The sequence below is a fragment of the Pezoporus flaviventris genome, unplaced genomic scaffold, assembly GCF_033815535.1.
Source record: "Pezoporus flaviventris isolate CSIRO_AGI_PZ_B2104156 unplaced genomic scaffold, CSIRO_AGI_Pfla_v1 ptg000009l, whole genome shotgun sequence".
NCBI classification, from domain to species: domain Eukaryota; kingdom Metazoa; phylum Chordata; class Aves; order Psittaciformes; family Psittacidae; genus Pezoporus; species Pezoporus flaviventris.
Window position 1 is genome coordinate 935,610 of NW_026892557.1, and position 16,414 is coordinate 952,023.

Here is a 16,414-nt window from a genome sequence, read left to right on the forward strand (position 1 = left end):
CATGATTGCTGCATGCAAGGCTGCCCTGGAGCGTCACATTTCCAACGAGCCCTTCCCTGTTGGTGAGCACGAGGTCAAGCACGGCACCTCTCCTTGTCGGCTCCTCTATTACTTGCAGAAGGAAGTTGTCTTTCACACAATCGAGGAACCTCCTGGATTGCTTGTGCCGGGCCGTACTGTCCTTCCAACAGATGTCAGGGTGGTTGAAGTCACCCATGAGAACAAGGGCCTGCGAGCGTGAGGCTTTTCCTATCTGTCTATGGAGTGCTTCATCCCCAGGTTCTCCTTGATCAGGTGGTCTGTAACAGATCCCCACAGTAATGTCTCCCATTGCTGTTCTCCCTTTAACCCTGACCCACAAACTCTCTGTGGACTGCTCACCTGTCCCCAGACAGAGTTCCATACTCTCCAGCCTATCCCTAACATAAAGGGCAACTCCCCCGCCCTGCCTGCCAGGCCTGTCTTTTCTAAAGAGCCTGAAGTCAGTGCAGGACAAGCTAAAAGAATTAGATGCAACAGAGCAATATCCCAGTTTGCTCCAGCAGAGACAAAGCCAGGACCCTCTGGAGACCACTGCATCCAGACTGCTGTATCAGTGGTATGGTAACTGTAAGCATGCCACACGTCCTTCTCCTTGGGGAGACCAGGCTGCCTTTGCTCTGGCATAGTTTCAGATCCAGCAGGGACTGAGAAACACAGCCCAGCTCAGCCACTGATCCTCTTTTGGGATCTGCAGCTTTGGCATTGCTGAGGTCAGTGGCCACACTTGATGCCCCAGTTGCCTTACAGAACCCCCCCTGAATCCAGCACCTCAAGAGGCCCTACAACATAAAGAAACAGAGTGAGGAGACCAGGGTCTATTCCTTTTACTGACACTGATTTTTCAAGTCATGAAATGGAATGGTTTGGGTTGGAAAGGACGTTAAGATCACCCAGCTCTAACTGCCTTCCATGGGCAGGGCCACCTTCCACTAGAGCAGGCTGCTCCAAGCCCTGCCCAGCCTGGCCTTGAACACTGCCACCTGATTTTGACATGGCTGTTGCGAGCAGAGACTCTCCCCCCCCAGTGTCCACAGCCATGGGGAGCCTTGGATGCAGTCAGCAGCTCCAGTGAAGGCAAAGAACAGCAACACCAGCTCTGTGCATGTATCACAGTGTTTCAGCACTGGGCAGCAGTGTTCTGGGACTGGCAGGGCGAGGGCTGATGCTCAGGAAAGGACCTGCTCTGTTTTCTAGGAGACCACAGAGTTCCAGCATGACTCCCATCCTGAAACACTACCATCAACTTTTCAGAATGCAACCCTCAAAACAGGATTTAGTAGAAATAAAGGAGTGGGCAGTTAACAGAAATGTTCCCTTGCAGTGTGCCATAACTGAGAAATCGGGTACCTCTCTTTTTAATTGCAGCAAGATTGTTTTGAAACAGAAAAATCAGAGCATTCTCTTTCAAGTAAGGCTGGTCTGCTGTACTCTACTGTTTAAATCCATCAAAACTGACAGCTTCATATGGAACATTTTAACTCCCAACCTTCCTCTGCCTGAGAAATTCTCCCTGAGACAATCTTCAGCCAGTTCAGTCCAGACTCTGTGAGCACCTTAGGCACGAGAATCTACCACAGAGAGGGCTAATTCTTGCTAAGCAAAACAGGACCCAAGAGATGGTCTGGGAAACAGAGCAGTCATGACAGAAAGAACAGAGGCAGAGATACGGGATGAATTAATTTAGGGCAAGCATCTGCTCCCAGAACAGTGCCAGACAGGTGAGGCCTCGTGTTTTATTGCTACAAGCATCTGCCTCAGGGCACCAACTCCCAGCAGGGCTGTCAGCCCCACCTTCACATTTGCTCAGATAAACCCATCCATTTTCTTACCTCTATAATTTTATGAGTGTTTTCTAGTTCCAAGGAGGATGCTGCCTACATGGAGATGGATGTACACACCTGCTACTGAGTTATTGTCTCCACAGATGCTTGAAGAAGGCTGGACCCCATCTTTAAGCCTCTTTCACTCCATGGTAGATGGAGAAAGCACCAGCTACCCTGAACACAGAGCTGTAAAATAGTGATGGGACAAATGGCTAGCTAGATCTTAAGACAAGTGTTATGACTATATTCAATCACATTTTCAGGTTACCAACATCCAGTGAGTCTTGGCAGTGAGAAGATTACCCAGGATCATCTCCTGGCTCTTCCACCATTCTGCTACAGTCTGGTGTAAGTTCCTCCTCCTCTCCTTACTTCAGTTTCCTTGCTGGAGGGGCATGATCTCCTCACTATGCTTTTGTGAAGCATCTGCTACAGCTCTACACTTACCTCAGTTTGTCACTTTCCTTTCTAAATTGCTTCAGCCATGGCTCTCCCAGTACCACAAACAAAGGCAAGGTGATGCCTTGATGGCTAATACCAGCAAGCCCTTCTGCACTGAGTGAGCCTGGGCTGGGCAGAGAGGAGGAGGGAATATGATAACTTGTCCTTTTCCCCTGCCTGTCTGGAAAACAGGACAGATCCTGTCAGGTGCCAAGAACTCTGCTATTTTTGTCTGTGGATCACACCCTGCCAGATCAGACCCAAGAGACTTAAAAGGTTTCCTGCTACTTTGAAATTAATCTTTGCCTTCCAAGAGTGGCTCAATGCATGGTCCCAGCATGGTGTGTTCAGAATCACTCTGGGGGCAGGGGGGTTTACAGAGCCTTTTTATAACATAGAACACCAGGGGCTTAAATGAGCTTTAAACTTTGCACGATTCAAAGCACATCTATGCCTTGTCTTAAAGGCCTTTCAAGGTTTCTTCATGCTCTCAGAAGAAGGAACTGCCTCTAAGGGTGCAGACAGCACCTTACTCTCTTCTCTGGTGACCTGGAAATATCCATCAGATTTAATCACTCCAAGGAATTGGAAGCATTAGCTAAATTCAGGTCAAGCCACCAGCCAGAGCACCCTTAGCAGCAGCTAGGGCCACCTTTCTCACCCCTGCAGCACCCACACAGCCACACTGCTCTCTGTGGTTGCTGCCATTCACAGTGCTGAGGACACTGCCAGCGGTTCACTTTGGAGGACAGGTGAAAGCCTGGCTTACAGATCAGTGCTGGGGCTGAACCGTGCACATAGCAGCACAGCTTAAGGATAGCCAAAACCCCTTCCCAGAGCCCTTTATTCACGGCCACAGGGTTCATTATGAAGGAGCTGGTGCAGATCAGGGGTAGGTGCCAAGGAACATTTCACACTTTGCAGGAAAGGGTAACTCAGCTGCACTATGGGGTGGTGAAGAAACCAGGTCTGTTCTGCTCGTGCTCTCACCACCCTCACTGCCTGCAGCAGGGTTGCTCTGGATTGCCCCTAGCATCAACAAGAGTCCTGTCCTGGCACTCTTCTCCAGCTGACACCTTGGGGAACCTCCTTTAAGGACAAACATTTAATCCAGTCTCACAGGAATGACATGACGTGAAGGTATAAGACTGGCAGGGATCAGGGCAGGGATGCATTGAGGCAGGGATCAGAGCAGGGATGCATTGAGCCAAGCAGAAGCAGCTGCTGGTCTGTCTCAGCAGCACAGCCCTCAGAACTTGGCTGACAACGGGGATGGGCTTCCTGGAATTCTCATCTTAAAAAGGGGGGGTCAATCCAGACAGAGAATACAAAGCCACTAGGGACATGATATCTGCAAACAAATGAAGTCAGGCTGCTTTCTGTCCACCCCCCTCTATTGGCATCCCTGTAAATAATGTTTAATGCATCTCCAAGTGGGCCCAACCCCTCCTCTTCTGCCAAGGGCCAGATGTGCTGCATATCAATACACACACTTAGCTATTTCAATTTTAAAAATATGATAGAATCAGTGATGCTTAAAATGTACTTGTTAATGGCAGCAGTTTGTGACTTCATTTTACTATAATATAAACCATCTGCTCTGAGCAGGCAGCAGCTGCAGGCTGAAGCTCTGCTGCCCTCATGTCTTCAAAACAGAGGGTCATCCTAAAGCTCATCTGGGGGTTGGAACTGGATGATCTGAAGGTCCTTTCCAACCCAAACCATTCTATGATTCTATCCTCAGGTTAAGACTAAAAGGCTCTGCAGGGGCCTCAAGGCTGTCTGCTTTCTCTCTACCCTAAAGAACACCAAGATGAGGGAGATGAGGGCAGGCTGCTGAGGGCACTGACTGCTTTCCTGGTGGCTCTTCACAGACCCGAGAGATTCCAGAGAAAGGTGCATTGTCCCTTCAGAAAGAAAGGGAAAGCCATGCATCCTGACACCCTCCACATACGAGGAAAGCAGGTGGTGCCACCCAACATCTCTACTTCAGATCCCACAATGACAATCCCATGATAAGAGCTCCTCTGCATCAAGTTCAGTGCTGGTTTAGCTTGGGCACAGGGCACAGCAAAGGGGTCCAGACAACCTATTTCCCAGGCCCGTCCAACAGCTCACTGCTGTTTCCCAAGGCTTGGGTAATGAGGCACAGGCTTGGCATGGGGATAGGACATCACCTCAAGAGTCATGTTGCAGTGCTGACCAAGGGGAGAGACAGAGGGAAGGGTTTAGAAAGGGATCAGATGGCCTTCCCAACTTCTCCCCTTTTAGCTTTGCCGTTCCAGAAAACTCTTCATTAAAAAAAGAGAGACAAAAAAAAGGAAAGAAAAGCAAAGCAGAAAGAAAACTGAGAGGAGACCTCTTCTCCTCCTCCTCACAGGCTGAGGCATCTGCTGGACAGCCCTCACTGTCCATCATCCATCACTACCCAAAATAAATACAAGTTTAGAGCAAAACCCATTAGAAAATAAAGTGCATCTGGAGTTGAAAGACTTCTGGAAAAAGGGTGTTGGGTTTTTTTTAGGGCTTTTTTCCTCTTTTTCTTACAAAAAATATCCTTTAAAAAAAAAAAAGAAAGAAAAAAGAAAGGGAGCAAGAGGACAGAGCACATGGCTCTTGGCATAGGGTCTACAGGGCTGTCCCATTGGGGAGAGGGATCTTAAATCCACTCTTCAGCAGGACGAGGCAGATGCATAGACCCAGGAGGCCAGCAAGCAGCACCCCCACCACAGCCTTGAGGCAGGAAGTCCTGCTGCGGGTGAAGGTGCCGGGCCCCATGATGCTCAGCAGGGCTGTGCTCACAGTTAACGTGTACAGGATGGAGACTCCCGTGTTGAGGGCCACGATCTTCCCAAACTTGGCGAAAGGGGCGATGATGCAGAAGAAGAGCGGGACGGTGGCGATCACGGTGGTGACGGCGCTCGAGACGATGGCCACCCCCACGTGACGCACGGCTTCAACTGTCCTCCACTGGCGGCACGCTCTGGGGTCCTGCCGAGGGACAGCGGCGTTAGGGGGAGTGGGGACAAGCACATGGGGCTGCGCTGAGGGTTGCCCCCTCAGCTGGGTTGACTGTACTCAGGTGCACATCGGTCTCTGACCAGTCAAGCTGGACAAGCAGCAAGCATTCCGGGCATGCTGTGAGGGTGGCAAGGCACGTCCCCTCTTGACCATCGGGCTCGAGGTCCTGCATCACAGGCAAGTGGCACAGAGGGCATAAAGGGAATGGATAAAAGGCTATAGGAAGGAAAGAGCTCACCTCTGCTTGGTGCAGTGGCAGGTTTTCCCCTGCCAGCAGGTAGCCCTCCACCAAGTGCACGCAGTAATCTACAGAGGAGCCAACAAGGATGGAGAGGGAGATGGCTTCCACAGCACCCATTTCCCAGCCAGACCAGTACATGATGGTCACCACCAGGCAGACCACCCCTGTGTGAAAAACATCGTGTTAGGCACATTTAAAGGAGTCTGGGACTGCTGCCCAAGCCCTATTGATACAAGTCAGTCACTGGGGTGTTTGGGATCCTACCCCTGCAGTTCTGCATTCTAGCCTGTCCAAATCCTTTATATGCTCCCTGCAAACACTTCCTCACCTTCTATTGCCACAGGGGCCATTCAATAAGGGACCTGCTGGAGATATTGACATGGGACATGAAAAGGGGCTGCTGTGGCAAAACTGACAGACTGATGCCAATCTAGACTAAGGGTTATGAATCCAAGCCCAGGCAAGTGTGCATGTGTGCATTGCAGGAAAGAGGGCCCTTAGTTTTGCTTGCTAGAGTTACACATAGGCTGTGCTCACACACAGGCTTTTCTTAAAGGCAAGAGTGACGTTTGTGAGCCATGTGTGGGAGCCTAAAGTGGTTTCAAAATGACAGATTTGATTTTTCAACTGCAAAGTTTAGCAACACACTTAAACCACAATCTCGTCAAATCACCAGCCAGGGAGAGGGAACTATTTACACATTTGCTTCAAATACTAACAAACCCACTAAAATATTCAGCTTTTCAAATCTCCCACTGCTTGGAAACAGCAGCCGTGGTGCAGATCCCTAGGAAGTAGTGCAATTGTGATTCAGAGCATGTGGGACTTAATCACATTATTATACATAACAGGCAGGGATGGCATTTGTGTTGCTAAACCCCTTACTTAAACAAACTGAAGGGATTGTGTAGATAAAGCACACTGGGAATTAAGACACACAAATCTTTCCCAGTGTGCATTTGTGGAGTTCCTCCCATTCACCTGGGTACTTCCAGGACTAGCTCCTGGAAAGCCAAAAAGGCTTACTCAGAGTAAGAACAACTCAGTTAAAATCAGCAGAGATTCAGCAGTGCCACAACCCACCAACTTCAGGCAAAGGGAAAGCTTAATACATTGGAGATGTGATTTTACCTAGAATGCTGAGCAGCACTGGCAGCAGCAGGAGGATGTGAGTGGTGAACACTGCTACTGCAGCCACACAGATAACCAGCGAGAGGACGAGACCGTACAGGGCACTCTGCACTCCTGCAAGAGAAGAGCCACCTAATTTGACTCCTGGAAGGTGACAGTTGGGCTGAGAAAGGCACCATGTCCCTGGCTAGCAACAAGTCAGGCAGGGACTCCCACTGGGGAACACGGGAAGGAGAAGATTAAAGCGGAAAGCTGGTGATCAGCTTCTTGTCTCTCCCATCAGCAGGGTAGAGTTCCTTCCCTCCTCTATTTCCCTAGGCTCTGCCTAGGATTTTGACAGTGTACTCTGCTTGGAGCAGAAACAGGCTGTACGAGTTTGCACAGCAATGGTAAGGGACTGAAGATACAACATGTGCCCATCAGATGGGTTGGAGTGTGCAATGAGGATGTATCAGAGAGCGTGGGCTCCTCAGGGACTGAAACATGGCAGTCACTTGCCTATGATCTCCATGAAGATCTGCTTCCAGTGCTCACAGGTCTGGAAACCATGCCGGAGAGCAGAGCCCTCTGGGAAGAGCTGGAGCTGCTGCTGTAGGAACGTCTCCCATTTCAAGTAGTCAGCATACGTCTGGAAGGAAGATTTCCCTTTGTAGGTTGTCTGTAACAAGATGAACATGTTATTCTCGTGTCCTGCTCTTTTGGGCAGTGTATGTGTTGTAAGGGAAGAGGTAGAATGAACCAGCTGGAGTTGCAGTGGCTAATCTGCCATGAGCTCTTTGCCTGCACTCCCATGGTAAGAGCAAGCTGTGGCATAAGTAGCCACTTCTACCACCCTGTGAGTGCAGACGTTTGTCTGCAACAAGGCACAAACACTACATTATGGCTGCAAATGAGTAGCCAGAGTAGAAGGAGCAGAGCTAAACCCCCAGAAATAACATGAAGTAACTGTTCAGAAGGATAGATGATGATGCCATGTGCTCACCGATTCAAATGCCATGGAGATCCACTGCACCTTCCCATCCTTGACCCCCACTGCCCCATGAGAGAGCTGTCCAGGCAGCAGGTTTGGCTCGGGGATGTTCTTGCACTCAGGGTGCAACATCTGCAGAAAGGACGAGATGCTGTAACCTGGAGAGAAAGAAAAAGCAAGGGATGGAGGACAGGGAAAGGAAGCACACTAGAGCAGGGGGAGAACCCGACCCACAAAAACACCCCAAAACCAAAAACGGACACAAGAGATGCAGGCCCCATTTGCCAGCAGCTGCTTCCCCCTGCCAAAGCCCCTGAGGTCTCAGCACCAGAGTGCTCAGCTGCTGCTAGCTTGAAAAGGCACTCTGTGCCATCAGCACTGGACAGGACACCACCACTGCTGCTGTTTGTCCCCAGCTGTCAGAAGCAGTACAAACAGCAGGCACTGAGGAGCTGTCTGCCTGGCCTGGCAGGGATCTTCTCCAGGCATGGGAATGACTTTGGCTGAAGCCAGTATACACTTCCTAGACTCATCTCCACAGCCTTGTGACCTCTGAAGCTGGAAGAGACAGTCACTGGTTAGAAGCCACAGGGGCAGTGAATGGCCTCATCCCAATGAGATCAGGAGTGATCTGATGTTATTCAGGAGCTACTGAGAAGATATTTACTTGTCCAAAAGGCTGTATCACAAACAATACCTATGACTGGAAAGAACAGATGCAATGCTGTTCTTCTTTACACTGGATTAAATCCTGAAGAATATGCCCAGTGTCTTTGGAGTTTAAGAGACCATTTCTCTTATGTCCTAGAAAGCATGACCAGGGGCCTGTTCTAGAAGGGTAAAGTTGCTGTGGAAGAAAAGGAGGCAGCAAGAAGCAGCCACCCTTTCTGGTTTGCTATTGAGGACCCCAGCCCAAACAAATACTGCTGCAAGCAGAGATGACATTCCTGTCCCACTCACTCTGTCTTTCTCATCCCCAAAATGGTTGGCACAGCGCATGGAAGCACGAGGTGAATGGCTCATGGAGATGGGAGCTGTGACTTAAGCCAGGTGGAAACAGGTAGAGAGCTATGCTGCAGCCAGGTGAGGAGAGCTGACTGCCAAGAAATGCCTCTCCTCCCTGCACTGCCTGTATCCACTACTGACTGGTACCTCCCCTTTCCTTTCCGTGCTTTATCAAGCCAGATCTAAATGTTTAAAAGCCCTCAGCAGCCACACTCCTCAGACTGGAGGGTGAGAACCAGTCTCCACCCAGGGACCCAGGATCTCCCTAATGACCCTGTGCTGGTGTTGGTCCTACCTACCAGAGGGCAGGCACTGAGCCCCTCCTGGCTTCACCAGCTCCGTGTTGCTGGCGATGGCTTTGCAGAGGCGGCACAGGTTGCCAATCTCTTTGAAGAGGTCAAAGCTGTCATCGTAGATAACGCTGCCCTTTCACAAGGAGACACAACGACAAGAGAACCACATGTGAGGCAGATACACAGCAACTGGCACGAGAAGGCAGAAGCTGAAACCTCTCCTGGCTACACAGCCTGGGACTAGCTTACACAGACCACAGGTTGTATGGTGGAAAAGCCCACCAGACATCTTTGCCTTACTAGATAACACGGGAAGAAAGTACATGTGATAACACAGGAAGAAACTACATGTGTTCCCCCAAAAGTCAGGCAGTGTGGCAGAAGCACTGATAAATGAACAGGCACCGTGCCCCATACCATTAGGGTCTGCCTAAGGAGCAGCTCTGAATGCCTGGCAGTGCTCCAGCTTTGTGCCCACTCCACTGCCTGCATTTCACAGTGCCCCCTTCAAAGGAAAGAAGCAAAGGCTGATCCTGCAACAGTGCCCCCAGATAAGAAGGTAGGAAGAAGAAGAGCAGAAAGCTGAAGCGCATCTGCCAAGTGACCAGAGCGAAGCATGAACATTCTGCGGAAAGGCAGTGAATGTGTCAAGGTATCAGCTCTGGGAGATGAGCTGTTCCTTCAAGAGTCACATTTAGTAACCTTTCCTCTGAGTAACTGATTTGTGTTTTCTCATGTTAATGCCTCAAAACAAGAAAAGCAATTATAGAAGACAACAGTTCCCTGGATCTTCAGTTTGCAGGGAGATTTTCATACTGAGCTCAAGATGCGTTTGCTTCTAAACTGCTCAGGAAAGCCAAACTGAGACTCACAATTAGAAGGTTAGATACTGCACTCAAAAAGGGATTTTCTGGAAAGTCTGAAGTGATTTCAGCAAGGGCTTCCTGATCTCCATTACTTGTGAATTTGCTAAAAATAGCAGTGTACTTTTGACCCATCACAATGTGACCATGTCTGCTCTTCCACCTGTCTAGACCACCAGACCATGCTGCCTATGCTGTGGGGATTAAGTAAACACCATCCAGGGAGAACACCCTTCACTCATCAGCCCTGAGCATGCAGATTGTGTGTACCATGTCTCCAATGACGTGGTTGTCCAGGTGCCTCGTGCGATTAACCCCTCTGATACCAAACACCACGAACACCATGGCTCCTGTGTCCACCAGCGGCCGCACCGCCGGCTTCCCGCAGCCCGTGTTCATGCAGGGATTAAATCCAGAAGTGGCTGACAGCTTTGCTTTGGGTGCTGCTGGCAAATAGAGAAGAAAGGTTGGTTACATCAGAAGGCAGCAAAAAAAATGTTTGACTCTGTGGACCTGACAGCCAGGCATGGCTGAAGAGGTCCTCATCTGCTTACCTTTCTCACTGGGAACATAAAGGATGCCTTTGGTAGGTCCATCTGGGCTAGAGCTGAGAAGACAGCCAGGAGGTGCTGCACACACTCGGCCATGGTAAGGGGGCTTGTGCGACTGGGCAAAATACAGCTTCCTGTGCAGCAAAGAAAGTTTGTTATGGGGGACCAGAGGCAGTAAAGACGTGTCCAAAGCATTATACAGAAACAGATGTGCTCAGGGACAGAAGGAAAGGAAAAGGTGAGCAACTCAAGGCCTGGATCTCTAATCATTGCATAGTCTGTGCTGCCTATTCAGCCCAAGAGTTCAGGTGGGTCAGGGCAAGATCAAGATGGGCAATGCCTTTCTGCCACCCAAAGAAGCCCCCAGTCACAGTCCTGCCCCTGTCAAGCCTTTGGCACCTTAACGATGCTACAGGCTTGCAAAGTAACTTTGCAAAGATGGGGTACATATATAACAAAGCAAGTCCTAGGACCATGGGTGTCACCAATGGAGGGCAGGACTGGCACAGGACATTAGGGAAACCGTATCAGCCACCCAGCTGTGCTGCTTTTGCTGCCTGCCCCCGGGTAGGTTTTGGAAGGTTACCTTGTTCGCTGCTGCTCCTTGGCGGCCACGTAGAAACTGAAGTCGAACTTCCAGCCTCTCTTGGTGTCACAGGACAAGGTGGTCATCATCCACTTCCTGGGGCTCGTCTGCTTAAGCAGCCCTACTGTGGACACACAAGCTGTCAGCTTCCTGGTGAAGTTACCGAAAGGCACTCTATACACCTAAGCAATGGATTAATGAAAACAGACACTTAACTCCACAGGGTTGCAGCCTGTTGCACATCAGCATCACACACTCCCCTCCTCCCTGAGCACTGGCACAGCCACACAGAATGAGCGCTGCAGGCACAAACCCAGCCAGCCCCCAGCCTGCCTCCTCCCCAGTGCGTGATGGGGCCCCTCACCACCCCCATTCTCTGTGGCCTAGGCTGAATGGTGGCTGCTTTGCCCAGGGTGAGGAACAACCTATATCGAGTCCTCCTGGGGGTGTGTGACCAACATGGCCTGTACACAAGCAGTGCTGGCTGCTTGCCTGTGTCTGTGGATGAACAGGAGGCTGTGAGCTGTCCCAGTAGCAGTTCCTACTAGAATAGCTCAGCTGATGATGCCAGGCCTCATGTGATCTCCACAGACACCCACACTTCTGCTCCTGTTGCTAACAGTCACATCACACTAACAGCAGGTAAGTCCTGTGGCGCTACAAGGTGTCACCTTTACTTTTACACAATGCTCCCTGTGTTAGCACCTTGCTGCAATGCCTATGAAACTTCACCCTAGGCTACCTACAACCTCATGGAGAGACAGGAGGAGGCTCTCGGGCTCACCTGTTGAGTGCTGCACACCTGATAGAGGGGTCCAACACCCCTGGAGTGACTCACCTGGAATGAGGGCACCTCCCCGTCTCCCGGTGACACCATCTGCCAGGGGGCAGGGACACTGGCATTGAGTGAGAATCTGTAGACAGCCGGCCTTCCCTTGCTTCTGGACTTGGAGATGTACACAGTTCCCTGGAGATCTGAAGAAGACAGAGGGTATGAGGGCAAGAGGTACTTCTCAATCACTGAATCCTACAGACACAGACAGCACCAAAGCAGAGGGCTCTTCTGGTCTGTTCTGATGTGCCATCTCCTGTGGGGCAGCAGGCACAGGCTCTGCCTTCCAGTAGCACAGCACAGCTTTCACAGGTTTTCACAAGTATATCCTAAGCTGCAGTAATACCTGATGGCTTAACTGATTCATGTCAGCTCGGGACCTGGCCCAACAACTCTTTTATCCTCAAAATCCCCTACAAAGCAGGCTGAATTTATTCTCCTCATGGCCTGTCAACAAGGTTTTGACACAGGACTGTGATGCAAAAGCTCTGAGCTCCTGGTCCTGTATGCAGGCCAGCGGGATTTGTCATTATACTGCCATCGGGGTTACAGGACCATGACCTAGAGAGCAGCAGGTATTCAGCGGAATGGGAACTGTAACATGCCCCTTGCATCCAGCACTAGGACTCAGCAGGACAGGGGCTGAAGAGATTTATTTCCCATCAGCTCTTCAGAGATCCTGTACTTCAGTTTTTCACCTGAGTGGATCCCTGCGCCCTGAATCCAAACGTGGTCAGAGTTACCATGCCCACTTACCTTGCTGCCCTGTATCACTTATGCTCCCTTTGCTTCCCCAGGGTGACCCTGAGCCCCTCTTCTTTTTTTCCAAGGAGGTTCGGATGTTGTTCTGCAAACTGTGGGGCTTTTCCTGAAACAAACCTGTCCCACAAGGTTAGTCAGGAAGGAAAGAGTGAATGGCCTGACAAGAGAGCTACCAGTCCTGCACACACTGCTATTGAACTCTGCTATCGAACACCAAACCCTAAGCAGGGAACAGAGGCACAGACCCTCAGCTGGTCACTGGTGTGTCACCAGCATATATAAACAGGCAGTGTTCATTGATTGTAAAGGAATTGCTGCAGCAGAAACACTCAGGCAGCTCCTGACTAAAGCAGGAAACATGTTTCAAAACACTCCGCTCCTACAGGCCACCCGAGCATCCCTCTCCCAGTGTGCAATGGGATATTGGAACATCAGCCTCTAGCTCACGTTTCAGCTCCTTCAGCCCAAGGCTTAGGCCAGGCTGCACCCACCGTGGTCTGGGGTCCAGCACTCTCACCTGAGCAGGTAATGCAGGAGATGCCTTCAGCACTCAGGTTATATTTGAGGTCTAGCAGCACCTGGATGTTAGTGTCTGGTCGGAACAAGACTGGAGCACGGCTAGCTGGATGGAGGCGGCTAGCAAAGAATATGGACAGCAGCAAAACCAGGAGAAAGAGCCCTGCAAGGAGAAGACCATAAGTGTGTGGGACCCTACATGCATTTTGCTCCTAGGCCATACTCAGACAGCAGGGTTGTGGCAGAAAGAGGGTATTTGCAGCAGGAAAAAGGAACAGCCCCTCAAGCACACTGGCAGCTGGTCTGCCATGCCTGAAAAACTCCATCAGGGCTTGCCATGTCAGATCTGCCTGAAAAGAGACAGATGGAAAGCATCAGAGTCTCTCATGCAGTTCCCTTAGGGACTGACTGTTCCTGGGACACTCTTCCACTCAGCCAGAAGCCAACTACTGTGTCCCTTTTCACAGTCTCTTGTCACTAATATTCAAGGCTTAGGGACTGATTAAGATGCTGTTAAATCCTCTAGAATCCATGCAGATGGAATACCCCACTCCTTCCTTACCCACAATCACCCATCTCCTCTTCACCGCAGACCACAGCACCCACTGTTCCAGCAGCTCCTGCAGACGAGTTATCAAGTGGCCTCGGTTGCTCTTCTCTGCAGGGAGCTGCAGATTTTCTGGCATCACAGACACTAAGGGGACATCCCCCATTTCCAGGGAAACTAGAAAGAGAGAAATCAAAGGTAGTCTCAGTGCTCAGTGTCATGAGTGTCCCTCATAGCTTTCTGCTCTCCTTTACAGCATCTTTTGCAAGGTGCTGTACAACTCACTCAAGCTAAAGATGTGGAGTAAGACCCAGGCAGAGGCAGTGACTGCCACAAGAAGCATCCTTGTTGAGTCACTGCATGCGACAGCTACACTTCTAAATCCATAGCTCAGTCCAAAGCCTATGCTTCAGGCTGTTCTTCCTCTGCCAGATTCCACTGGAATTGTCCATATGGTCACAGAGACACTGCATGTTTCTTGGGCCAAGCAAAGTTTGTCCCTGTGCTATGAAGCATGTCTTACAGCTAATTACACACTTCCTGACAGCAGCCTGGCCACTATCTGATGTCTTTAGCTCAGGGATGCTCAGGGAACTGTCCTTTGCAGGTGAGAAGTGGGCACTTGCTCTAGCAGGGTCCGTGTGCCTGGTGTGTTGCATGGCTGACCCACAAACCATGCTTGGTCACCAACTGGAACAAGCTGCTTTGCTACTGCACAAGTTACCTGATGCCCAAGGGCCCCTGGAGAAAAGCATCCTGCTGTTGACTCTGTTCAAGGGATGGGAAGGGGTTATTTCCATATATTACCATTGCACATGGCTCTGGCATACTAAGGAGGCAGCTCTTGCAGCACAGAGCCAGAGCTTAGCTGTCTGCCTCCCAAAGGCAGCTCAGGGGCTGCTCTGCAGGGAGAGGCTCCACACACTGCTGTGGGATTGATGTGCTCTCAGCTGTGGATCCATTTGCTTCCAGTTCCAGGTTGCTGCTAGGCCTGAAAGCTACTCACTGCCCAGACCTCTTCTGTTGGGTGTTTTAAAAGGAAGAGATCCCAGCAAGTTTTAAAAGCCAAGTACAAGAGCACGGCCTTGTAAGCACCCTTAGCTCAGATCAGGGCTAGAAGGATTATCCCCTGCTAACAACATACAGGGAATTTCTAGGCTCTTCTAGATTACTTATGTAGTCCCAGGCAAGTAACTGCTGCCTTCTTGCTGTGACTAAGGAGATACCCTGAGGAGGTGCTGCAGGAGAACAAAGTGTTCTCTCTCCTGCTTCCCAAATGTAGTGCTCTGAATGGCAGGGAAGAGGGAAAAAGTCTTTGCTCAAAGGAGAGCTGTCCTGGTACTACAGATCAGATGTTTCATGGCTGTATCCATGTCACAATCAGTGCTTTCAGCTGAGAAGTACAAGCCACATTAGACCCAAGAGGATTAGCAAAGTAGGTATCAACACCCACTGAAGATCTCAAAGCAGTTTACAACCGTTAGCAAGCTCAGACCCCTCCACCTCCTGTGACTGCACAATCTCCAGCTTAAAAGTAGGGAAACTGAAGCATGGACAGGAAAAACTGCAGGATGAACAGGGCAGTGTGGTCCCCAGGAAGGTTCTACACAGCAGACACTTACCAGGCTCCTCCTCCACACTGAGCAGTGGGATGTCATCATCAAGATAGGGAAGTGTCTCTCTGCCTGCTCTGGAGGTGGCCTCCGAGGCAATGAAGAGATCTTCAGCCAGATGCAAGGCATTCTTCTTGGTGCACTTCTCATTACAGCTGGATTGAAAGGAGACAAAGGCATGAGTTTCAAGCCACACATCCTGCAAAGAGTTACCAGTGGGTTCCTCCAGTGACAAGGAAAGGAGCAGCAGCCTGCTCTAATTACTTGGGAAAACAACAGGCACTGCCACAATCCATTTCCATTGCTAATTGTTGAAAGGTCAGGGGCTGAGCTGCTATGGCAAAGCAGTAGCAGGCTGGGTTGGATACACAGAGCAGGGCTGAGCCATCACCACTGGCTGCTGAGTGATGGCAGTTTCAGCAGCTCATCTCCTTGCTAATGAATTAAATCAGGCCAGGTCATCTGCAGTGGTAAGGAGAAGGGCAAGGGGAAATGTGCTGACTTCTGAGAACAAATCTGCATGCCCTGCCTGCGCTCAGTCAGGAGCAATGCTGATCTCTCTGCCTTGCAGGGCTTGTGCCTCCACAGCTTGAGGATCTAGCTGTGCAGTAAGTGTTCTGAGAACATAAATGGCTCTAATACTCCACAGATGCAATGAAGAGGTATGACTGGCAGAAAGTGGGGCAAGATTTGCATAGCCTTGGCCATGAGTTCCACAACAGCATCCCACCCACACGAGGAGGCTCTGGAGCTCACCTGGTTTGGCAGGAGCTCTCTAATGGGGACACATAAAGGGTCCATATTCCAAGAGCAGCTGGCATGGTGAAGAGCACAGCTACCCAGCAGCAGGACACAATCAGTGACATGAAGAGTCCAAAGTCATGCACAGCTGGGATCTACAGGAAGAGAGAACATGGATTAACTGGGGCAGGACACCTGCAGAACCACCAGGCTAGAAAGAGATATCTAGAGGACGAGAATAGTACATACAGACCTCAGCCGTGGTAGTTAGCCGAGGTAAAGAGCTGAGCTGGAGCCCGACAGCCACTAGATCCTGTTAGATCAGTGGCACAGGAAGTATTCCCTTTGATAATGATACAGGGAGAGTGTCCACTGCCTTAGAGCAGGTAAAGGACAGCCCTCTAGGGCGAGTAAGCCCTGTGTTGGAGGAAAGGGC

At 50.4% G+C, this 16,414-nt stretch overlaps 1 protein-coding gene and 1 long non-coding RNA gene across 8 annotated transcripts in view; one reads left to right on the forward strand and one right to left on the reverse strand.

Annotated features, from left to right (window-relative positions):
- The first annotated feature begins 1,632 nt into the window (after positions 1-1,632).
- Positions 1,633-4,156, forward strand: LOC133267656 (uncharacterized). The gene is made up of 3 exons (XR_009742824.1): positions 1,633-1,760; positions 2,129-2,213; positions 4,051-4,156. It is a non-coding gene; the product is annotated as an uncharacterized LOC133267656 (long non-coding RNA).
- The window catches only part of DISP3 (dispatched RND transporter family member 3), a 132,295-nt gene continuing 119,680 nt past the window's right edge, over positions 3,800-16,414 (reverse strand). For 5 of the 7 annotated variants that reach the window (XM_061450093.1, XM_061450090.1, XM_061450087.1 and 2 more), the window contains 15 exons: positions 15,994-16,133; positions 15,247-15,392; positions 13,640-13,801; positions 13,079-13,240; positions 12,556-12,678; positions 11,806-11,942; positions 10,968-11,149; positions 10,385-10,515; positions 10,101-10,276; positions 8,974-9,100; positions 7,682-7,827; positions 7,198-7,357; positions 6,700-6,813; positions 5,566-5,732; positions 3,800-5,297 (listed from right to left, as the gene is read on the reverse strand). In XM_061450093.1, coding sequence (XP_061306077.1) covers positions 4,935-5,297; positions 5,566-5,732; positions 6,700-6,813; positions 7,198-7,357; positions 7,682-7,827; positions 8,974-9,100; positions 10,101-10,276; positions 10,385-10,515; positions 10,968-11,149; positions 11,806-11,942; positions 12,556-12,678; positions 13,079-13,240; positions 13,640-13,801; positions 15,247-15,392; positions 15,994-16,133 — 2,436 coding nt within the window. In that variant the 3' untranslated portion in view covers positions 3,800-4,934. Of the gene's footprint in view, positions 5,298-5,565; positions 5,733-6,699; positions 6,814-7,197; positions 7,358-7,681; positions 7,828-8,973; positions 9,101-10,100; positions 10,277-10,384; positions 10,516-10,967; positions 11,150-11,805; positions 11,943-12,555; positions 12,679-13,078; positions 13,241-13,639; positions 13,802-15,246; positions 15,393-15,993; positions 16,134-16,414 lie in introns of those variants that run through there. The other 2 variants (XM_061450088.1, XR_009742823.1) reach the window with 2 other exon arrangements.